The sequence below is a fragment of the Mus caroli genome, unplaced genomic scaffold (genome assembly GCF_978045245.1).
Source record: "Mus caroli unplaced genomic scaffold, Mus_caroli_1 scaffold_18, whole genome shotgun sequence".
NCBI lineage: Eukaryota > Metazoa > Chordata > Mammalia > Rodentia > Muridae > Mus > Mus caroli.
The window spans coordinates 56,347,487-56,371,366 of NW_028227273.1; the positions used below are offsets into that span (position 1 = coordinate 56,347,487).

At 40.4% G+C, this 23,880-nt stretch overlaps 1 protein-coding gene across 1 annotated transcript; it reads right to left on the reverse strand.

Moving 5' to 3' along the window:
- Nucleotides 1-18,749: 18,749 nt before the first annotated feature.
- LOC110312233 (olfactory receptor 12D1-like) lies at nucleotides 18,750-19,670 on the reverse strand. Its single transcript, XM_021185776.2, has one exon. The coding sequence runs from the start codon at nucleotides 19,581-19,583 to the stop codon at nucleotides 18,750-18,752; it is 834 nt and encodes a 277-aa protein (XP_021041435.2). The 5' UTR covers nucleotides 19,584-19,670.
- Between the last annotated feature and the right edge of the window lie 4,210 nt (nucleotides 19,671-23,880).

Consider the following 23,880-nt stretch of genomic DNA (forward strand, 5'->3'; position numbering starts at 1 on the left):
GTTTTTCATTATGGACTTCTACCTGTTTGATTATGTTATCCTGTTTTTCTTTAAGGATTTTTAACTCTTTAGCAGTGTTCTCCTGCAATTCTTTAAGGGATTTTTGTGCTTCCTCTTTATTGTCTTCTGCCTGTTTAGCAGTGTTCTCCTGCATTTCTTTAAGTGTGTTATTAAAGTCCTTCTTGAAGTCCTCTATCATCATCAGGAGATATGCTTTTAAATCCATGTCTAACTTTTCCGGTGTGTTGGGGTGCCCTGGACTGGGCGAAGTGGGGGTGCTGGGTTCTGATGATGGTGAGTGGTCTTGGTTTCTGTTAGTAAGATTATTACGTTTACCTTTCGCCATCTGGTAATCTCTGGGGTTAGTTGTTATCGTTGTCACTGTTTAAAGATTGGAGCAGAAGCTGTGTTCCACTCACCAGCAGTCCCAAAATCCTGCGGCGGGGGTCGTGGGTAGCTGGCGGGTGTCAGGCAACCCTGCGCTCCCGCTACCCCGGCGCTGATCCGGCCGGATGAGGCCTGTGGTCCTACTCAGGCCAGTTTCTGCTTCCCTAACTAATGCAGTCTCAGGTCCCGCGCAATTGGATTGGAGCAGAAGCTGTGCTCCACTCACCAGAAGTCTTAAGATCCTGTGGCGGGTGTTGTGGGTAGCTGGCGAGTGTCAGCTGACCCTGCGCCCCAGCTGCCCTGGTGCTTTTCTGACCAGAAGAGGGTTGTGGCCCTATGTAGGCCGGATTTCTCTCTCCCCAACCAGAGCAGTCTCAGGTCCCGCGTGATTGGACTGGAGCAGAAGCTGTGTTCCACTCACCAGCAGTCCCAAAATCCTGCGGCGGGGGGTCGTGGGTAGCTGGCAGGTGTCAGGCAACCCTGCGCTCCTGCTACCCCAGCGCTGATCCGGCCGGATGAGGCCTGTGGCCCTACTCAGGCCGGTTTCTGCTTCCCTAACTAATGCAGTCTCAGGTCCCGCACAATTGGATTGGAGCAGAAGCTGTGTTCCACTCACCAGCAGTCCCAAAATCCTGCAGCAGGGGTCGTGGGTAGCTGGCAGGTGTCAGGCAACCCTGCGCTCCTGCTACCCGGGCGCTGATCCTGCTGGATGAGGCCTGTGGTCCTACTCAGGCCAGTTTCTGCCTCCCTAACTAATGCAGTCTCAGGTCCCGCGCAGTTGGATTGGAGCAGAAGCTGTGCTCCACTCACCAGAAGTCTTAAGATCCTGTGGCGGGTGTTGTGGGTAGCTGGCGAGTGTCAGCTGACCCTGCGCCCCAGCTGCCCTGGTGCTTTTCTGACCGGAAGAGGGTTGTGGTCCTATGTAGGCCGGATTTCTCTCTCCCCAACCAGAGCAGTCTCAGGTCCCGCGTGATTGGACTGGAGCAGAAACTGTGTTCCACTCACCAGCAGTCCCAAAATCCTGCGGCGGGGGGTCGTGGGTAGCTGGCGGGTGTCAGGCAACCCTGCGCTCCTGCTACCCCGGCGCTGATCCGGCCGGATGAGGCCTGTGGTCCTACTCAGGCCGGTTTCTGCTTCCCTAACTAATGCAGTCTCAGGTCCCGCGCAATTGGATTGGAGCAGAAGCTGTGTTCCACTCACCAGCAGTCCCAAAATCCTGCGGTGGGCGTCGTGGGTAGCTGGCGGGTGTCAGGCAACCCTGCGCTCCTGCTACCCCGGCGCTGATCCGGCCGGATGAGGCCTGTGGTCCTCGGTCCATCCTTTCATCACAGCTCCGAACTTTGTCTCTGTAACTCCTTCCATGGGTGTTTTGTTCCCAATTCTAAGAAGAGGCACAGTGTCCACATTTTGGTCTTCATTCTTCTTGAGTTTCATGCGTTTAGCAAATTGTATCTTATATCTTGGGTATCCTAAGTTTTGGGCTAATATCCACTTATCAGTGAATACATATTGTGTGAGTTCCTTTGTGATTGTGTTACCTCACTCAAGATCATGCCCTCCAGGTCCATCCATTTGGCTAGGAATTTCATAAATTCATTCTTTTTAATAGCTGAGTAGTACTCCATTGTGTAAATGTACCATAATTTCTGTATCCATTCCTCTGTTGAGGGACATCTGGGTTCTTTCCAGCTTCTGGCTATTATAAATAGGGCTGCTATGAACATAGTGGAGCATGTGTCCTTCTTACCGGTTGGGACATCTTCTGGATATATGCCCAGAAGAGGTATTGCTGGATCCTCCGGTAGTACTATGTCCAATTATCTGAGGAACCGCCAGACTGATTTCCAGAGTGGTTGTACAAGCTTGCAATCCCACCAACAATGGAGAAGTGTTCCTCTTTCTCCACATCCTCGCCAGCATCTGCTGTCACCTGAATTTTTGATCTTAGCCATTCTGACTGGTGTGAGGTGGAATCTCAGGGTTGTTTTGAGTTGCATTTCCCTGATGATTAAGGATGTTGAACATTTTTTCAGGTGCTTCTCTGCCATTCGGTATTCCTCAGGTGAGAATTCTTTGTTCAGTTCTGAGCCCCATTTTTAATTGGGTTATTTGATTTTCTGGAGTCCACCTTCTTGATTTCTTTATATATATTGGATATTAGTCCCCTATCTGATTTAGGATAGGTAAAGATCCTTTCCCAATCTGTTGGTGGTCTTTTTGTCTTATTGACGGTGTCTTTTGCCTTGCAGAAGCTTTGCAGTTTCATGAGGTCCCATTTGTCAATTCTCGATCTTACAGCACAAGCCATTGCTGTTCTATTCAGGAATCTTTCCCCTGTGCCCATATCTTCAAGGCTTTTCCCCACTTTCTCCTCTATAAGTTTCAGTGTCTCTGGTTTTATGTGAAGTTCCTTGATCCACTTAGACTTGACCTTAGTACAAGGAGATAGGAATGGATTGATTCGCATTCTTCTACATGATAACAACCAGTTGTGCCAGCACCATTTGTTGAAAATGCTGTCTTTCTTCCACTGGATGGTTTTAGCTCCCTTGTCGAAGATCAAGTGACCATAGGTGTGTGGGTTCATTTCTGGGTCTTCAATTCTATTCCATTGGTCTACTTGTCTGTCAGTATACCAGTACCATGCAGTTTTTATCACTATTGCTCTGTATTAAAGCTTTAGGTCAGGCATGGTAATTCCACCAGAGGTTCTTTTATCCTTGAGAAGAGTTTTTGCTATCCTAGGTTTTTTGTTATTCCAGATGAATTTGCAGATTGCTCTTTCTAATTCGTTGAAGAATTGAGTTGGAACCTATTGAACATCTTATATGTTCTATTCTGAATATGAGCTCATACTCAATAAAATATCACATTTCACATTTAACTTCTGAGTTCTCTAATGTACACTAATAAGCAATGAACTTAGAATTATCCACTATACCCAATATTATTAGACCTACAAACATCATACCCTTTGGATTCATTGTTGAGACCATACATAAGAGTAGAAATGATGATGTCTGAAAGTTTAGCACTATATGATCTCCCTCTCTTGTAATCAGAAAAGGTTTACCTATAGAAAAGATCTTGGCCTTGGAGATCCAGTTCCCAAAGTTACTCATTAGTAACAAATCATTAATGACTTTATATTGAGAGTTTGTTTTCCTTCCAGAACTGTGAAGCTCCAGTAACTATCCTATTTCTTCTGCCTCTTAGGAAAAGGATTGAGTTCAGAGACAAACTGATCTCATCAGATTGAAAGGAAGAAATTGTTTAAATTTTATCTAATGTATGGCATAGGAGGTCTCCTAGGGAAACAATGATTTATAGAAGCTGTGAATCACGTGCTTATATACTACATTCAGAAAGGGAAGAGAATTAGCTGTGCATAACCTACTGATGTATTTGCAAAGTTTAAACACTGCCACACAGGACAATTGCACGATTTCTCAGAGGCCCTGATGGAAGGATGAGGGAACATAGTTACTGTCCAAGGACAGACTTGGAAAGGTCTATTGTGGAGCTGTGGTCAGGGCCTTGAAGGAGTTAATTTTTCAGTTCCCGGAAACCTGTTGTTTTCTCCCTTGAAGAGCTGTGGTTATCAGTCCCAAGGCTGCTGTGTGCTAGTTTTCGATGTTCTTGAGACTTTCTGGGGTTTTTTTGTTCAATAATGCTTGATTAGGTCCTGGCTGAATTCATCCCATTCTGTGATAGCTTTCTGCTCCCTCTGTCCCATTTTTGCCTTGCAGGCAGTGTATAAAATACTGTATTTTTTTTAAAAAAAGATTTATTTATTTTATGTATGTGAGTACACTGTAGCTATACAGATGGTTGAGAGCCTTCATGTAGTCGCTGGGGATTGAATTATTAGGACCTCTGCTCACTATGGTCAACCCTGCTCACTATGGTCAACTTTGCTCGCTGAGTCCCTGCTTACTCCAGCCCAAAGATTTATTTGTTATTATATATAAGTACACTGTAGCTGACTTCAGATACACCAGATCGTAACCTTCAGAAGAGCAGTCAGTGCTCTTACCCACTGAACAATCTTGCCAGCCCAAGCTGTAAGTCTTAATGAGCTTACTTATCATGAGCCGGCAGCTCATGAAAAATCTCTTTTTTTTTTTTTAATTTTTTATTGGGTACTTTCTTCATTTACATTTCCAATGCTATCCCAAAAGTCCCCTATACACTCTCCCCCTCCCCTACCCACCCATTCCCACTTCTTGGCCCTGGTGTTCCCCTGTACTGAGGCATATAAAGTTTGCAAGACTGATGGGCCTCTCTTTCCAATGATGGCCTACTAGGCCTTCTGATATATATGCAGTTAGAAACATGAGCTCGGGGGTGGGATGGGGGGAGGGGGCGGGGGCGTACTGGTTAGTTCATATTGTTGTTCCACCTATAGGGTTACAGACCCCTTTAGCTCCTTGGGTACTTTGTCTAGCTCCTCCATTGGGGGCCCTGATCCATCCAATAGCTGACTGTGGGCATCCAATTCTGTGTTTGCTAGTCCCCAGCAAAACTTTCTTGTCTTGTTTATTTTTTTCATCCATCGTACTCCCCTTTAGGAAACCACCACTAAAGAAGGTCCAACTGGTCCAGGTCATAAAAGGTAAGTTATTTTAACAGAAACAGTAAATGATTCTTTTCTTCAAGAACAAGGCGTAGCCATGATAGAGAATCTTTTACAACTATAATATCAATCTAAATTAGATATGCTATAACTCACTGAAGGTGCGTATTCTCTGTCTTGATACAATGGGGAATGAATCATTGTGAAGGGGTGTATTAGTTAGGGTTTTACTGCTGTGAACAGACACTATGACCAAGGCAAGTCTTATAAAAAAAAACCAACATTTAATTGGGGCTGGCTTACAGGTTCAGAGGTTCAGTCCATTATCATCAAGGTGGGAGCATGGCAGTATCCAGGCAGGCATGGTGCAGGAGGAGCTGAGAGTTCTATGTCTTCATCCAAAGGCTGCTAGTGGAAGACTGACTTCCAGGCAACTAGGGTGAGGATCTTATACCCACACCCACAGTGACACACCCATTCCAACCAGGTCACACCTATTCTATCAAGGCCACACCTTCAGATGGTGCCACTCCCTGGTCCAAGGATATACAAACCATCACATTCCACTCCCTGGTCCCCATAGACTTGTTCAAAAATATGAGTCTATGGGGGCCATACTTAAACATAGCATAATGCAAAATGCATTTAGTGCAACTTTCAAAGTCCTCATAGTCTATAGCAGTTGCAAAAATGTTAAAAGTCCAAAGTTCAAGGTCTCTTCTGAGATTCATTCAACTTAATTAACTGTAATCCCCAAAGCAAGGCAGGAAACCAGCTGGGCAAACTCCAAACTGCATCTCCATGGCTGATGTCAAAGTGGTCTTCAGATCTCCACTCCTTTTTCATCTTTTTTGACTGCAACAAACTGCTTCCTCCTGGGCTGGTTCCACTCTCTGTTAGCAGCTTTCCTCAGCATGTATCCCATGGCTCTGGCATCTTTAACATCTTTGAGTCTCCAAGGCAATTTCAATGTTACAGCTTCTTCTTTCAGTGTCTGGGATTCCACTTGATCTTTTGGACTCCTCCTAAGGGCTGGCATCACTTCTCCATCTCTGTCCTCTGTAGCACTTTATGCTCAGGTTGATCCACTCCATTATGGCTGCTGTTCTTGGTGATCATCCCATGGTACTGACATCTCCAATACACTGGGGTGTTCCACTCCAACTAGGTTTCACCAATAGCCTCTCATAGGCTCTCTTCAGGGTGCCAAGCCTCAAATCCTTTGCATGACGCCTTCAATCCTGGGCCATCAACTACAGCTGAGGCTTCACCTTCTCCAATGGGCTTCCCTGGCCTTTCACAGTGCTAAGCCTCAGCTTCTCTCCATGATCCCTTCATTCATTCACAAGCAGTACCACCTGAGTGACTCTTACACATTATCAAGTCCAGCCGCAGCATGAGGTACAACCTTGGGTATCTCTGGAACACAGCTTCTTTGTGCTCCCAGAAAACAATTTCCAGAAGATTTTACCTCAACGATGCTGGTCTCTTCTTAATCACCGCTAATTCCTTAGCTCCAGCTAACCAGCATCAATTTTCCCAGTAGTTCCTTCCATTCTTAACTCTAGAGCCAGAGGCACATAGCTGAAGCTGCCGAGTTCTGCTGCTTACAGGAACTAGAACATGATCGCCTTGTATTATTACATTATCACTAGTTTTATGTTTTCTAATTCCTTCACTGCCTAAGCTTGGCTATCCTGGTTCTTGCTCTGTAGATTGACCTTGAATGTAGAGATCAGCATGCTTGTCTCATGGGATTAAAGGTGTCTACCACCATGCCTGGATCTAATTTAGCTGGGTAGGATCTTGCCCCAAGGTCCCACTCCCTTAATCTTTATCTCCTAGAACACAAGATTTTGCTCCATTTCACTTCCTGGTACTCCTTTAATACTCAAACCATATATTTTATATTTTTCCTTTCTAAGCTTGTTATGCTTGTTCAAACTTCTCTTCATAAGACTTAACCAGAGAACAAAGTCTCTGCTGGGCTTTTTTGAAACTTCTTTTGTCAATGCAATTAATCCAAGTCTCTTCACCTTAGCCTCAGGCAAACTTTTCAGACAAGGGCAAAAAGTAGCCACATTCTTCACCAAAATACCACAAAACCAGTCTTTATGCCACATTCTGAAATTCTTCTCCTTTGAAATCTCTTGGGCCAGGCCAACACAGTTCAAATTACTCCCAGCAACAAAGTCTTCCATATTCCTACTAGGATGACCCATTAAGCCCCATTTAAAGCATTCCACTGCTTTCCAAATCCAAAGTCCCCAAATCCACATTCTTTCAAATAAAAGCATGGTCAGGCCTATCACAGCAATACCCCACTTCTGGTACCAACTTCTGTATTAGTTAGGGTTTTACTGCTGTGAACAGACACTATGACCAAGGCAAGTCTTATAAAAAAAACCCAACATTTAATTGGGGCTGGCTTACAGGTTCAGAGGTTCAGTCCATTATCATCAAGGTGGGAGCATGGCAGTATCCAGGCAGGCATGGTGCAGGAGGAGCTGAGAGTTCTATGTCTTCATCCAAAGGCTGCTAGTGGTAGACTGACTTCCAGGCAACTAGGGTGAGGATCTTATACCCACACCCACAGTGACACACCCATTCCAACCAGGTCACACCTATTCTATCAAGGCCACACCTTCAGATGGTGCCACTCCCTGGTCCAAGGATATACAAACCATCACAAGGGGCATAGATTTTCATAGTATGTCCCTAGATACAAGCAACATAATTTGCTTTAGATAATGTTGCGTAATTAATATTTATTTACTTCTGTCAGTTCATTGAATATTCTGAAATACTAAAACAAATCCCTTTTTAGTCTTTTCTCTCTACTGGCCTGTGGATTCAGAATTCCTCCTGACATTCTTCAGACACAAAAGGTTCTATGATGCTAAACAAGGTCTGTGCATATATAAGGGGATTATTCAGTCTGGAGATACATTATTCAGTCTGAAAGTTTGTAACCTAGGCAGAAAGAGAAGAAAAAGAAGCTGGAGAAGACGGAGGAGGAGGAGGAGGAGGAGGAGGAGGAGGAAGAGGAGGAGGAGGAGGAGGGGAGAGGAGGAGGAGGAGGAGGAGGAGGAGGAGGAGGAGGAGGAGAAGAAGAAGAAGAAGAAGAAGAAGAAGAAGAAGAAGAAGAAGAAGAAGAAGAAGAAGAAGAAGAAGAAGAAGAAGAAAAGAAGAAGAAGAAAAGAGGAGGAGAGGTAAGAGGAAAAAGAACAAGAAGATAAATAGAAAGAGGAAAAGGAACAGGAAGAGGAAGTAAAAGAGGAAGAAAAGGGCCCTTCTGGTTGGTGCCACCACCTGGTCACCTTGGGTGCAGAATCAGCAGACACCTCAACGGTCACCAGAGGAATCTCCACTCGATCTTAGGATCAGTGGAACACAACATCTGTTCCAAACCAATTGTGATGGGCCTGTGAAAGCAGGGACAAGGACACCTGAGGCCTGTCTGACCAGAAGCCTGGGTACCTTCTGATCGATACTGGTTTACCTTGGTTTCAAACAGACCAGACTGCTCCACAGTCCTCAAAGAAGACACCACTTCCAGGCACTGTAACACACCCAGGATCTTAGGATAACAGGATCCGAGGATAACAGGAGTTTGATCACACCAGGATTTCAAGGTCTCAGAGGAAGCTTAACTGCCAAGAACTCTGACAAACCCAGAATCTCAGGTTCACAGGAGCCCACAATCAAAAGATCACAGAGAAAGCTGGACTCTGAGGAGTCCTGAATCAACTGGGATTATAGGAAGGACAAGCTCCAATCTGATATATTGAGGGCAGCAAGCACTTGAGATAATCAGATGGCAGGAGGCAAGCTCAAGAACAGAAGCAATAGAAACCAAGGTAACTTGGCATCATCAGAACCAAACTCTCCCACCATAGCAAGTCCTGGATACACCATCACACCAGAAAAGCAAGACATTGATCGAAAGTCACTTCTCATGATGATGATGGAGGACTTTAAGAAAGAAATACAGGAAATCACATGTAAACAGCTAGAAGCCCTTAAGTAGGAAGCACAAAAGTCCCTAAGAGAGTTACAGGAAAACATTACCAAACAGGTGATGGAATTGAACAAAACCATCCAGGATCTAAAAATGGAAGTAAAAACAATAAAGAAATCACAAAGGGAGACAACTCTGGAGATAGAAATCCTAGGAAAGAAATCAGAAACCATAGATGCAAGCATCAGCAACAGCATACAAGAGATGGAAGAGAGAATATCAGGTGCAGAAGATCCCATAGAGAACATGGGCACAACAATCAAAGAAAATGAAAAACATAAAAAGATCCTACCTAACTCAAAACATTCAGGAAATCCAGGACACAATGAGAAGACCAAACCTACAGACAATAGGAGTAGAATAGAATGAAGGTTTTCAACTTAAAGGGCCAGCAAATATCTTCAACAAAATTATAGAAGAAAACTTCCCAAACCGAAAGAAAGAGATGCCCATGAACATATAAGAAGCCTACAGAACTCCAAATAGACTGAACCAGAAAAGAAATTCCTCCCAACACATAATAATCAGAACAACAAATGAATTAAATAAAGACAAAATATTAAAAGCAGTAGGAGGAAAAAGTCAAGTAAAATATAAAGGCACATTTATTAGAATTACACCGGACTTCTCACCAGAGACTATGAAAGCCAGACAATCCTGTACAGCTGTTATACAGACCCTAAGAGAACACAAATGCCAGCCCAAGCTACTAAACCCAACAAAACTCTCAATTACCATAGATGGAGAAACCAAAGAATTCCATGACAAAACAAAATTCACACAATATCTTTCCACGAATCCAGCCCTTCAAAGGATAATAACTGGAAAACACCAATACAAGGATGGAAACTACACCCTAAAAAAAACAAGGAAGTAATCCTTCAACAAACCTAAAAGAAGACAGCCACGAGAACAGAATCTCAACTCTAACAACAAAAATAACAGGAAGTAACAATTACTTTTCCTTAATATCTCTTAATATCAATGGATTCAATTCCCCCCCCCAAAAAAAGACATAGACTAACAGACTGGCTACACAAACAGGACCCAAGATTTTGCTGCTTACAGGAAACCCATCTCAGGGAAAAAGACAGACACTACCTCAGAGTGAAAGGCTGGAAAACAATTTTCCAAGCAAACTGTCTGAAGAAACAAGCTTGAGTAGCCATACTAATATCGAATAAAAATCAACTTCCAACCCCAAATTATCAAAAAAGACAAGGAGAGGCTCTTCATACACATCAACGGTAAAATTTTCCAAGATGAATCCTCAATTTTGAATATCTATACTCCAAATGCAAGGGCAGCCACATTCAATAAAGAAACTTTAGTAAAGCTCAAGGCACACATTGGATCTCATGTAATCATAGTGGAAAACTTCAATATCCCACTCTCATCAATGGACAAATCCTGGAAACAGAAACTAAACAGAGACACATTGAAACTAACAGAAGTTATGAAACAAATGGATTTAACAGATATCTACAGAACATTTTATCCTAAAACAAAAGGATAAACCTTCTTCTCAGCACCTCATGGTACTTTCTCCAAAATTTACCATATAATTGGTCACAAAACAATCCTCAACAGATACAAAAATACTGAAATTGTCCCATGCATCATATCAGATCACCACAGACTCAGGCTGATCTTCAATCCCAACATAGATAATACATAGCCAACATTTACCTGGAAGCTGAACAACACTCTCATCAATGATACCTTGGTCAAGGAAGGAATAAAGAAAGAAATTAAAGACTTTTTACAGTTTAATGAAAAAGAAGACAAACCATACCCAAACCTATGGGACACAATGAAAGCAGTCCTAAGAGGAAAACTAAGAGCTCTAAGTGTCTCCAAAAAGAATCTAGAGAGAGCATACACTAGCAGCTTGACAGCACACCTAAAATCTCTAGAACAAAATGAAGCAAATTTACCCAAGAGAATTCGAAGGCGGGAAATAAACAAACTCAGGGCCAAAATCAACCAAGTGGAAACAAAAAGAACTAGTCAAAGAATAAATCAAACCAGGACCTGGTTCTTTGAGAAAATCTACAAGATAGATAAACCCTTAGCCAGACTCACTAGAGGGCACAAGGATAACATCCTAATTAACAACATCAGAAATGAAAAGGGAAACATAACAACAGAACTTGAGGAAATTCAAACACCATAAGGTCATTCTACAAAGGGCTATACTCAACAAAACTGGAAAACCTGGATGAAATGGAAAAATTTCTAGCCAGATACCAGGTACCAAAGTTAAATCAGGATCAGAATAATGACTTAAACAGTCCTATATCCCCTAAAGAAATAGAAGCAGTCATTAATAGTGTGCCAACCAAAAAAACCCAGGACCAGATAGGTTTAGTGCAGAGTTCTATCAGACCTTCAAAGAAGATCTAATTCCAGTTCTTCTTAAACTATCCCACAAAATAGAAACAGAAGGTACTCTACCCAATTCATTCTATGAAGCTACAATTACTCTGATACCTAAACCACATAAAGACCCAAGAGAGATAGAGAACTTCAGACCATTTTCCCTTATGAATATCAATGCTAAAATACTCAATAAAATTCTCACTAACCGAATCCAAGAACACATCCAAACAATCACCAATCATGATCAAGTAGGCTTCATTTCAGGAATGCAGGTATGATTTAATATACAGAAATCCATCAACGTAATCCACTATATAAAAAAAACTCAAAGACAAAAACCACATGATCATCTCATTAGATGCTGAGAAAGCATTTGACAAAATCCAACACCCATTCATGGTAAAAGTCTTAGAAAGATGAAGAATTCAAGGCCCATACCTAAACATAGTAAAATCAATCTACAGCAAACCAGTAGCCAACATCAAACTAAATGGAGAGAAGCTGGAAGCAATTCCACTAAAATCAGGGACTAGACAAGGATTTCTCCCTACCTATTCAATATAGTTCTCAAAGTCCTAGCCAGAGCAATTAAGCAACAAAAGGAGGTCAATGAGATACAAATTGGAAAGGAAGGACTCAAAATATCACTATTTGCAGATGATCTGATCGCAAATATAACTGATCCTAAAATTCCATTAGAGAACTCCTACACCTGATAAACAGCTTCAGTGAAGTAGTTGGATATAAAATTAACTCAAACTAATCAATGGCCTTTCTCTCAAAGGGTAAATAGGCTGAGAAAGAAATTCTGGAAACAACATCCTTCACAATAGTCCCAAATAATATAAAATACCTTGGTGTGACTCTAACTAAGGAAGTGAAAGATCTGTAGGATAAGAACTTCAAGTCTCTGAAGAAAGAAATCAAAGAAGATCTCAGAAGATGGAAAGATTTCCCATGTTCATGGATTGGCAGGATTGATATAGTAAAAATGGCTATCATGCTGAAAACAAACTACAGATTTAATGCAATCCCCATCAAAATTCCAATTCAAATTGTCACTGAGTTAGAAAGGGCAATTTGCAAATTCATCTGGAATAATAAAAAAACTAGGATAGCAAAAACTATTCTCAACAATAAAAGAACCTCTGGGGGAATCACCATGCCTGACTTCAATCTGTACTACAGAGCAATTGTGGTAAAACTTCATGGTACTGATACTGCGACAGGCAGGTAGATCAATGGAGAAGAATTGAAGACCCAGAAATGAACCCACACACCTATGGTCACTTGATCTTTGACAAGGAAGCTAAAACCATCCAGTGAAAAAAAGACAGCATTTTCAACAAATGGTGCTGGCACAACTGGAGGTTATCATGTAGAAGAATGCAAATTGATCCATTCTTATCTCCTTGTACTAAGGTGAAGTGTAAGTGGATCAAGGAACTCCACATAAAACCAGAGACACTAAAACTTATAGAAGAGAAACTGGGGGAAAGCCTTGAAGATATGGCCACAGGGGAAAAATTCCTGAACAGAACAGCAATGGCTTGTACTGTAAGATCAAGAATCGACAAATGGGACCTCATAAAATTGCAAAGCTTCTTTAAGGCAAAAGACACTGTCAATAAGACAAAAAGGCCACCAACAGATTGGGAAAGGACCTTTACCTATCCTAAATCAGATAGGGGACTAATATCCAATATATATATAAAACTCAAGAAGGTGGACTCCAGAAAGTCAAATAACCCTATTAAAAATGTGGTACAGAGCTAAACAAAGAATTCTCACCTGAGGAATACGGAATGGCTGAGAAGCACCTGAATAAGTGTTCACTATCCTTAATCATCAGGAAAATGCAAATCAAAACAACCCTGAGATTCCACCTCATACCAGTCAGAATGGCTAAGATGCTGGTGAGGATGTGGAGAAAGAGCGACACTCCTCCATTGTTGGTGGGATTGCAAGCTTGTACAACCACTCTGGAAATCAGTCTGGTGGTTCCTCAGAAAATTGGACATAGTTCTACTGGAAGACCCAGCAATTCCTCTCCTGGGCATATCCCCTGAAGATGTTCCAACTTGTAATAAGGACACATGCTTCACTATGTTCATAGCAGTCTTATTTATAACAGTCAGAAGCTGAAAAAACCCACATGTCCCTCAACAGAGGAATGGATACAGAAAATGTGGTACATTTACACAGTGGAGTACTACTTAGCATTTGAAAACAATGAATTCATGAAAATCTTAGGCAAATGGATGCATCTGGAGGATGTCATCCTGAGTGAGGTATCCCAATCACAAAAGAACACACATGGTAAGCACTCACTGATAAGCAGTTATTAACCCAGAAACTTAGAAGTCACAATTTGCTAAACTCATGAAACTCAAGAAGGAAGACCAAAGTGTGGATACTTCGCTCCTTCTTATAATGGGGAACAAAATACCCATGAAAGGAGTTATAGAGACAAAGTTTGGAGCTAAGACAGAAGGAAAGACAGTCCAGAGACAGACCCACCCAGGGACCCATCCTATATACAACCACCAAACCCAGATTCTATTGCATATGCCAGAAAGACTTTGCTGACAGGACTCTGATATAGCTTTCTCTTGTGACTCTCTGCCAGTGCCTGGCAAATACAGAAGTGGATGCTCATAGTCATCTATTGGATGGAACACAGGGCCCCCAATGGTGGAGCTAGAGAAAGTACCCAAGGAGCTGAAGGGGTCTGCAATCCTATAGGTGGAACAACAATATTAACTAACCAGTACCCCCAGAGCTTGTGTCTCCAGCTGCATATGTACCAGCAGATGAGTTCGTTGTCCATCAATGGGAAGAGAGGCCCCTTGGCCTTGCAGACTTTATATGCCCCAGTACAGGGGAATGCCAAGGCCAAGAAGTAGAACTGGGTGGGTAGGAGAGCAGGGCAGGGGGAGAGTATAGGGGACTTTTGGGATAGCATTTAAAATGTAAATGAAGAAAATATCTAATAAAAATTGAAAAAAATTAAAAAGAGGAAGAAAAGGAAAAAGAAGAATAATTTGAATTGGCTCCCAGTTTCTGAAGGTTCAGGGCATTTTTATTTATTTTATTTATTTATTTTATTTTATTTTTTTTGGTTCTGTCATTTCAGCCAAAAAGCATATCAGAAGAGTGATGGAAGAGGTTTTTCCTTTATGGCCCACAAAGAGCAAAAGGGGTTGAGAAAGGAAGCTATATTCTACCTTGCAAAATTTTCACAGCTTCCAAGAGAGTGACATTCCTTGAAAAACCACATAGTCATAGCAGTGCAGGCTGCATCAACCTGGATTGTGATTCACTCAAAGGCCTCAAAGTAATGCATTTGCATTACTATATGAGTGTGTGTTTTCAGAGGCTATGGTGTAATATTGTGGCTTAAAATGCATGTTTTGTGTCAAACTCACAAGGGATGGACTTGTGATGGTTCATCTTGAGAAGTCTTACAGGCATCACTAGGTAATTCAGAGTCACTTAGTGCCTTGTTCGTCATCAACATCACACCCCACTAACAGGACCACTGTCGGGAGCCATAATGGGACAAGCTAATAACTAGCAGGTGATCATCCTGAAGTGGCCTGCCTCAGATTATTATATAATCTGTAACAGGTGAGCCCTCATTAAGTAAGGCTGTGAGGGACTTATTGTAGGAAAGATTCTTGCTATTAATATGCTTTTCCTGTCATTATTAAACATATATAACAATCACTAAGTTGGAGCACACCCCTCTGGAGCAGATCTCTGCAGATCCACGAAGATGTACTATCTTGTAGTGATGCTATATAGACAAATAGATGACTTAAGTCTTAGTGATGATCCTAAAATTATATCTGTGATTATTAAGCTCTTTTATTAATGGGACTGCTATTAGGTCCTTTTCTGATAGTCAGAGCTGCAATGAGAACTCTGTCAGTCCCCCAAGTGTCACCAGTTAATTGCTCTTAGATGGTAACCAGGCTTTCTCCTACCCAGAGCACATACTAAGAGGTTGTAAGACAATTAACCAAAGGTCATTAAAAGGGAACTAATGATTTATTATAGGTGTTAGGACAAATGATTAAAATATCAACTGGGTTTATCTATACAACACTTCACTAATAACTTAGTTATGGTTTTAAACCTTCAGTGAACCTGTGGAGCTGAGACAAGTGATAGATGATTAGCTAGATAATTACTACTAATGGATATGCATGTAAACATTCTCTGTTGTAAACTTCTATTTCAATTTATGATTTGATTTTCTGTATGAAATTTTGACGAATTTTTTAACACGTGATCATGTATTCTGAAGGATGTTTAAGAGCTGTGGACAAAGAGAAGAGTCAGAACTGAGGGACTAGGGTGAGAGGAAGGGAGGTGAGAAGAACTGAGCTGAGGAGAAGTTTTTAGTAAGAACACTTTTTAGATTAGAAGGAGAATGCAGAGTGAAGTAACTTAGAAATTATAGATAACATAAAATACTAAGAGAGCAATGTGCAAAATGCAGAGGGAAAGAGGAAAAAAGAAGATCTCACAGAGAACAGAAGGAACAGGCAGGCTTCTCCTTGCCATGAGACAGAACCTTGTCCTATGGTAAGGACAAGGCAGGTTTAGTCTTAAAAGAAACAAAGCTTTTTTTCTTACAAACATGGGTTTAATCCATTTAGCATTAAAAAGGTAAAAACCTTTCTCTATGTAATAAAGATTGGAGCACAATTCTCATCCAGAATGAGTGAGTTCTTTCTGCACCAGTGCTTGGTCTTTTGCTCCGTACGTATATGTAAGTATGGATGTGTATATAAGTGTGTAATTGTGAGAATGCATGCAAGTTGGGTTCTGAATGAAAATGAATAAATAAGCATGAATGAAACTGAATAGAATTTATGTGAGATTATGCATATTTGCTTATGTAAAAGTTTTTCCTTCTGCGAGTGTTACTCTCTTCTCCTGGTACAAGTTTATTGCTCCTAAGTCCCCCCTATCCTGCAAGAGGCTTCTGGACAATAGGGGAAAGACTCTAGCAATTAATCCTTTACCTAATTTCCTGCTGTTTTAGGATGAGGTGCTAAGTGCCAGAGATTGCAGTTTCTGGCCTCAGAGGATCACAGAAGGCAGGTTACCTACTATAGCATAGTAACTTAGACTTAGATAAGTAAACTTTTTATTATACAGCAACCTGAAATTTCTCATAAGACAAGGTCTTAGCCCAGAAACTCAGTAAGACAAAATCTTATCCTCCACCTACACTCTTCCTCCTCTGCTGCCTCAAGAACTGACAAGAACTAAGAAACACCCCACACTGGGGATTTCCCCCACCCCCAGCAGACCACACAGGGGCTCTTTCTCCTGGTTGATCGTATGTTACCAGTCTACATTCAGCTTCCCTCTACAGCATAGTCTGTGCTTCCAACCATATGTAGCTTAATCTATGCACATAAGCCACATCACAGTAAATTTGACTCATCCTTATTTTCACAGCAATCATTTAGTGAGTGGAAAATCCAAAGACCTCCAAAGAAAAGTCTGTGGAGTTTGGAGCGGTAAAAATAATGGCTTTTGACTATCTATTCAGTTGGATTTATCTAATCCCAAGAATCCTAATTTCTTTGATCATAGATTGTGACAATGCAAGGGCTGTGCCCCCAGCCACTTGAGAGACTGACCAGGAAACCAGCACATTCAAGGCCTTCCTATACAACAATCAGTCCCAGGACACCCTAGAAATTTTCAATAAGCCCTGTCTCAAAAAAGAAAAAAGAAAAACAAAAACTAAACACTGTAGAAGAAAACCTAGAGAGATTGATTGGTCAGTTGTAAACATGGCATGTTTCAGATATTGGATTGCATTCTCAGTTCTGCCTCTTAAAGGGATTTTATTGATCACATTATGAAATTTGAAACTAACTGGCCTTATAGATAAGTGTACTGATTAATATCCATCTGTTCAAAACATGGGTAATTCAGTCATATTTTCTTATATTTCATCCATTCTGTGCTATGAGGAAGAGAAGAGAATATACCAGTGGGCTAATGAGATGGTTAAAACCTTTTATCAATCCCATCACATAAGCAGAGTCGCTGAGAGATCATGGTCACTAAAAAGAATTCAGGAGCCTTGTTTCTTGTGGCAGCCCCAGATTTTGCTGAAAGGACCCAGATATAGCTGTCTCTTGTGAGACTATGCCGGGGCTTAGCAAACACAGAAGTGGATGCTCACAGTCAGCTATTGGATGTATCACAGGGCTCCCAATGGAGGAGCTAGAGAAAGTACCCAAGGAGCTAAAGGGATCTGCAACCCTATAGGTGGAACAACATTATGAACTAACCAGTACCCCGGAGCTCTTGACTCTAGCTGCATATGTATCGAAAGATGGCCTAGTCGGCCATCACTGGAAAGAGAGGCCCATTGGACACGCAAACTTTATATGCCCCAGTACAGGGGAACGCCAGGGCCAAAAAAATGGGAATGGGTGGGTAGGGAAGTGGGGGGGAGAGTATGGGGGACTTTTGGGATAGAATTGGAAATGTAATTGAGGAAAATACGTAATAAAAAATATTTTTAAAAAAAGAATAAAAATATTTATTTAGGACTAAAAAAAAACCAAAAAACTTGCAAGCAGATGAACCAAGTTTATTACAGTTATCATTTAAACCAGTCAGAACACAGGAATTAGGGACTACACAAAGTGTTCCATCATTGTCAGCTGATATTGAATGTAAGTGGGTTTTTCCCCAATCAATCAAGTTTGTTCTTTAAATGTTGTTAGAGCCTTTATATTTTGGATAATTATTATTGCATACAGGGGTGTTGGTAACAAGTATGTTTCTGGAACTATGTTGCTTAAAAAGGGAATTGGTATGCCCCAGTACAGGGGAATGCCAGGGCCAAGAAGAGGGAGTGGGTGGGTAAGGGAGCAGGGCGGAGGGAGGGTATAGGGAACTTTTGGAATAACATTTGAAATGTATATAAAGAAAATATCTAATAAAAAAAGGGAATTGGTCAGGTTAGGTAAAATAAAGTCTAAAGTCAAAATGGCAGTATGGAAGACAAGTTCCTTTTATCTACTCCCAGCAATTTATATACTTCATTTTACATATAAAGATATTTGAAAGGATACCAAGTTGGATTCATCAATGCTTTTCTCCCAAATTCAGCGTTGGCATTTTATAGGAAGCACCTTGTTTGTTCCAATTTCCATCTTATTTATATATTGGAATTTCAAATACAATTGGGCAACATTTTCTCATATATTTATTCTCTTACCTGGTCATCTTTGTTATACATATCATAAACAATTGCAGAATCAAAAGTTTCACATGTCAGTATTCACATTAGTTGCTTGTGTTTTAATATTTCAGAATAACTTACTGGATTTCTTCAAGTCAAAGTAATATTCTGATTTTTCTATTCAGAGCACCTCTCACTTCCTTGTTCCTCAGAGTATAGATAAGTGGGTTGAGTGCAGGGGTGACCACAGTGTACATGACAGCAATGATCCTGTCCTTTTCCAGGGAGCTCCCTGAATCAGGATTGATATAAATAAAGAGAACAGGAGCATAGAAAATCATGACAACCATGAAGTGAGAGGCACAGGTGGACAGTGCTTTGTGCAGCATGCTGCAGGAACGAGTCTTCAGAAAGAGATAGGTGACAATGTAGAAATAAGAGAGAAAAGTCAGAAAGAAGAGGCCAATGGCAACTGTCCCTGTGAGAGTATTTAGCAGCCACCTGTTGAGTTCAGTGTTTCCACAGGCCAGCTCCAATAATGGTTTAACATCACAGAAGAAATGATGGATGTGGTTGGAATCACAAAAGTTCAATTGAGATGTCAATATAGAGTGAACTAAAGCATGAAGAAAAGGAATGGCCCAGATGGAGATAGCCACCTGGATGCAGACCTGACTGTTCATAATGGCAGGGTAGTGGAGTGGTCTGCAGATAGCCACAAAACGGTCAAATGCCATGACTGTCAGCAGCAGGGCTTCTGTGCTACCCAGGAAGTGGAAGAAATGAAGTTGAGTTATGCATCCCAAGAAGGAAATTGCTTTGCTTGTAGAGAAGAAGTTCTCTAACATCTTTGGCACTGTTACAGTGGAGAAGCAGATGTCTAGGCATGCTAGGTTTCCCAGGAAGAAATACATAGGCAAGTGGAGTCTTGGATCTGAAATGACGATCATCAGGATGGCTCCATTCCCAGCCACATTGACAAAGTACATGGCAAGGACCGTGACAAAGAGAATAGGGTTTAATTCTTGAATGTCTGTCACCCCCAAGAGGAGAAATTCAGTGATAAATGTGTGATTCAATAACACTTAAAAAGAAAAGATAGGACAGTTTGTGGAATACTAACACTCTTGTCCATAAGTCTTACTAGGCAATAATCTCATGCCAACTGAAACACAGTTCATGAGAGTAGTTTCTATAACCCTGTAAAGTTCTTGTGAATATCTTATATATTTGCCTATCAGACCATAAAAATATGAAGCCTAAATTTCTGTTGTGTATTCCTATTCAAACATTTCTAATTTATTATAGTTTTCATTATTAATGTCTTTTATTGGAGGTGCAGAACAGGTACCATCCTACCATTTTTTTCTAGCTATAAGTATTTACATAGTAATCCAGCTTTCTTTTCATTTCATTAATTGTCTCTAACAGTGAACAGGTTTTAAAATATCTTACTAGGCAGACAGACTCTGAAAGGTAAACATACTCTTGAAGGGTTTTAATGTGAAGACAGTAGGCAGGGACAAATTTGTTTCAATCACAGAGTTACTAGAAAGAATAGACAACTTATCATAACATAGCAACTCCACCTCAATTTAAGAAAGTATAAGGTATACAAACATCTTTGCACTGATTTGTTTTTTATTCATTCTTGACCCAGATGAGATAAGAAACATGACCATATTAATCTCAAGTGTCTAACCAGATATGTGTATAACATTTTCAGTTTCCTAGAAAATAATGGGCTTAATGTCTTTCAATAATCTGAACCATTGACCGCTTTAGAAATAGAACCCAAAGATGTTCTTTGACACTCTCAAATTGTGCCCACCATGATTCTGTCTCCTCACTCGGTTGGTTTTTTTTTTTTTTAAGATTTATTCATTTATTCATTTATTTTATGTGAGAATATTGTTGCTCTCTTCAGACACACCAGAAGGGGGCAGAAGATTTCATTGCAGATGGTTGTGAACCATAATGTGGTTGCTGGGAATTCAACTCATGACCTTGGGAAAAGCAGTCAGTGTTCTTAACTGCTAAGCTATCTCTCTAGCCCCTCCCTCAGTTTCTTGAGTGATGGGGTTATAGTTATAATACCATGCTGACCCAAGGCTCTTTTTGCATTATAATTTATACTTTATGAAATTTCTATCCTCCTGGATATTCTTAAACTAAAGAAAGCCTTTTCTAGGGCTCAGAATATATGAATAAGAATATGTGGTCTGGGTGTGCCTGACAGTCTCTTCCCTCAGTTCATCAAAAGGAACTATAAAAACCTATGGCATTAGTGTCTTTGAAATTTTGACTCTCTGTTAACTATTTAAACTCATTCTTCAAATATTGAGGAGGTTTACTTGCCTCTCCACTAGCAGCACTAATGGGACCATGGTAAATAATTCTCTTGTGTTTTAACTTCCCCAAAGTCAGGCTGCCTTACATCATCCTATTCTAAAGTTTCCAGGGTGGTTCAGCTCTCCCTATTTTAAGAGTTTCCTCTCTATGAAATTAATTCCTGACATTCCTTCCTATGAAATGAAGACTCGTTTTTCACCTAAAGAAATGAATAATTTATTTTATTTACATAAAACAAAACTGAATTGTTTTTATGAATATTAAAGCTTTTGAGGAATAGATTGGAAAAGATTTCCTATTTAATTGTAGAGTCAGAACTTATAAAAATCAAGGTAACTGTTAAAATTGCTTTTGTCCTCACAATATAGGAAAGTACCTGAATTACATTCTTGAGATACACTGGTAGGAGCAGACATAGCTATGATAAGTAGTATTTCTGATTCCTTTCATTTAAGGTGAGCTGGACTCATTCTGTGTACATAAAAGAAGAATAAGAATTAGTGTGTGGAGAGCCTGTGTTGGTGGGACAGATAGAGAGAACTCCCCAAGCTGCACTGGAGTTAGACAAAGGGAGACACCAAGGAGATTGCCTACAAAGGAGGAAATACTCAAGGTGTGAGACATTACCAGGTGAAGAAAACAATTTGTCCATCTAAAAAATGAAAAGTTAATGAACTGTAGAAAGCTTGTAAGGGTTTTGAAGAATTCTAAGCTTTATACCTGGAACACAGTCTGAGAAATGATATCATCAGAGGGTCTTTCTGTGAAGGGTTGCCTTCAAAGAACTCAGGGCATTTTGTTTAATAATCATGCACATTTTCTCTGTTTATAAACACAACAAATGTTCTTTTGAAAAGTTCAACTCCTTTGAGCCAGTTAATTTATGAATCTTTGGGCTAGAAAACAAAGTAGTTTTAAAGATATATATCATACATATCGACCAAAATGCTAAAGAAAAATAGCAATTGAAATGGTCAATACTACTGATTCTGTTCAGCACTTTCAATATTTGGGGATTTCACGTTGGCTTTACAGAATGTTTAAGTAACCATGATGATTAATTGAGGTGAGTTATGGTAACATAATACAGAAAACAAACAGTCTTCACAATACTGAAACATAATGAAGAGTCCATTTCAAGGCAGAGAACCAACTCTGGACCTGAGTATTGATGTTTAATGTTGCAAACTGACAGATCATCCCATAGAGAACAGAAAATACAGGAAATTTCCAAGTTTACACCTAATTCATTCTCTTACCTGGCTGATTGTTCACAGCACAAATGACAAAAATTCTCAGGTTTATGTACACAAATTGAGAGGTTGTAAAATATTGGAAGTGACAGCTCATGTTGTTGTTCTGGCCTACATTTCATCTCCAGAATCCTCTGTGCCACCAACAATTCCCTTGGTGTTTTAATGAGACAAATCTGGAGACATAAATCCCAAGGGGGCCCATCCCCTGGTACTGAGCAGAACAGGTATGAAAATAAACAAGTTTCTTTTCCTCACATTTGTGCTCCTCTATTTCTCACAAGCTACATGGGCACCTGCCCTATAAGATACATAAGCTAAGCCTCCAGCTTGGCTACTGCTTTGTAGACACCATCTTGAAGTTTTAGTAGTATTTTTAGCATAGGACCCTTCATGTTTATTTTCTCTTAGTCGTCGAAATGTTGTAACTTTTACATTTGTTATATGAACAATTTTACATTTGCTATGTTAAAGTCAAAGTTACTGCAAGTTATCTTTGTATTTAATGACTTAATCAACCACACTGGGATCTAATTTGTAGCTCTCTTTAACCCATACATATTTTCTTTACATTCTTTCACAATGGAATTTATTCACTGGACATGGTATTAGGCTACATAGGGACATTTATATAAGTAGGTGATAGACATTAAACTTCTTCCACCCTTTACATTCATATGTTTCTATTACTAATTCCCTGTGCCCTCATCCATTATTCTTCCTGGATCCTCTAGATTCTAGAGTCAGATAGTTTTCCTTTTATTTCTTGTCATATATACATACATGATTTCCTGTGTCATTATAAAATATAAATAATCTAGGAACCACAATTGGCACTGTCTTAATTGATTTAGTGAGTTTATTGCTAATTGCTAGGTTTCCATGACAACAACATAACTTTGTTCTTCTTATAACCAAATATATTTATGTATGTTTGTGTGTGTGTGTGTGTGTGTGTGTGTGTATGTTACATAACATTTCTTGATTCATTCTTCTATAGACAGATACCTAGGTTTTTTTTATCTACTGTGTTTACAAGAGTATACAAATATAACTTTAATATCCTTCTTTTCCTTATTTAAAGAGATTGCTCACACAACAATGGTTGTGTTTGTTTTCTATATTTTATTAAAATTATTTATTGCATGCACACACACACACATATTTACTTGGGTGTACATGAGCTACAACATGTATAGGTCAGTGGGCAAGTTTAAAGAGCTGATTCTCTTCTTCCACCATATGGGTCTAACGGATTCAACTCAGCTTGTCAGGTTTGTTTGCAACTGTCTTTGCCCACTGAGATATCTGACTAGCTCTGTTCTAGCTTTAACTGACTCTGTTGTTTTTCTGAATACATATTGATGTGGCTCCCAAAGAGGAAATAGTGGATATAAAAGAGATAAGTTTTTCTTTAAAAGACTGAAGGCCCAAATGAGAATGTGTCAGTCCCACTAAGAAGGAGGAAGAAAATAATAATGTAAGTCAGAAGGGGGGAGGGACCTGGGTGGGAGAAGGGAGGGGAAGAGGAAAGAGGAACAGGATCAGGTATGGGACAGGGACAGTAGAAAAGCCCAGATGGCCAAGAGAATGAATGGTAATAAGTAACCTTGGGGAGGGGGAGGTGGGAGGACTCTCTAGAAAGTAACAGAGACCTGGGAGGTGAGAAACACTAAGGACT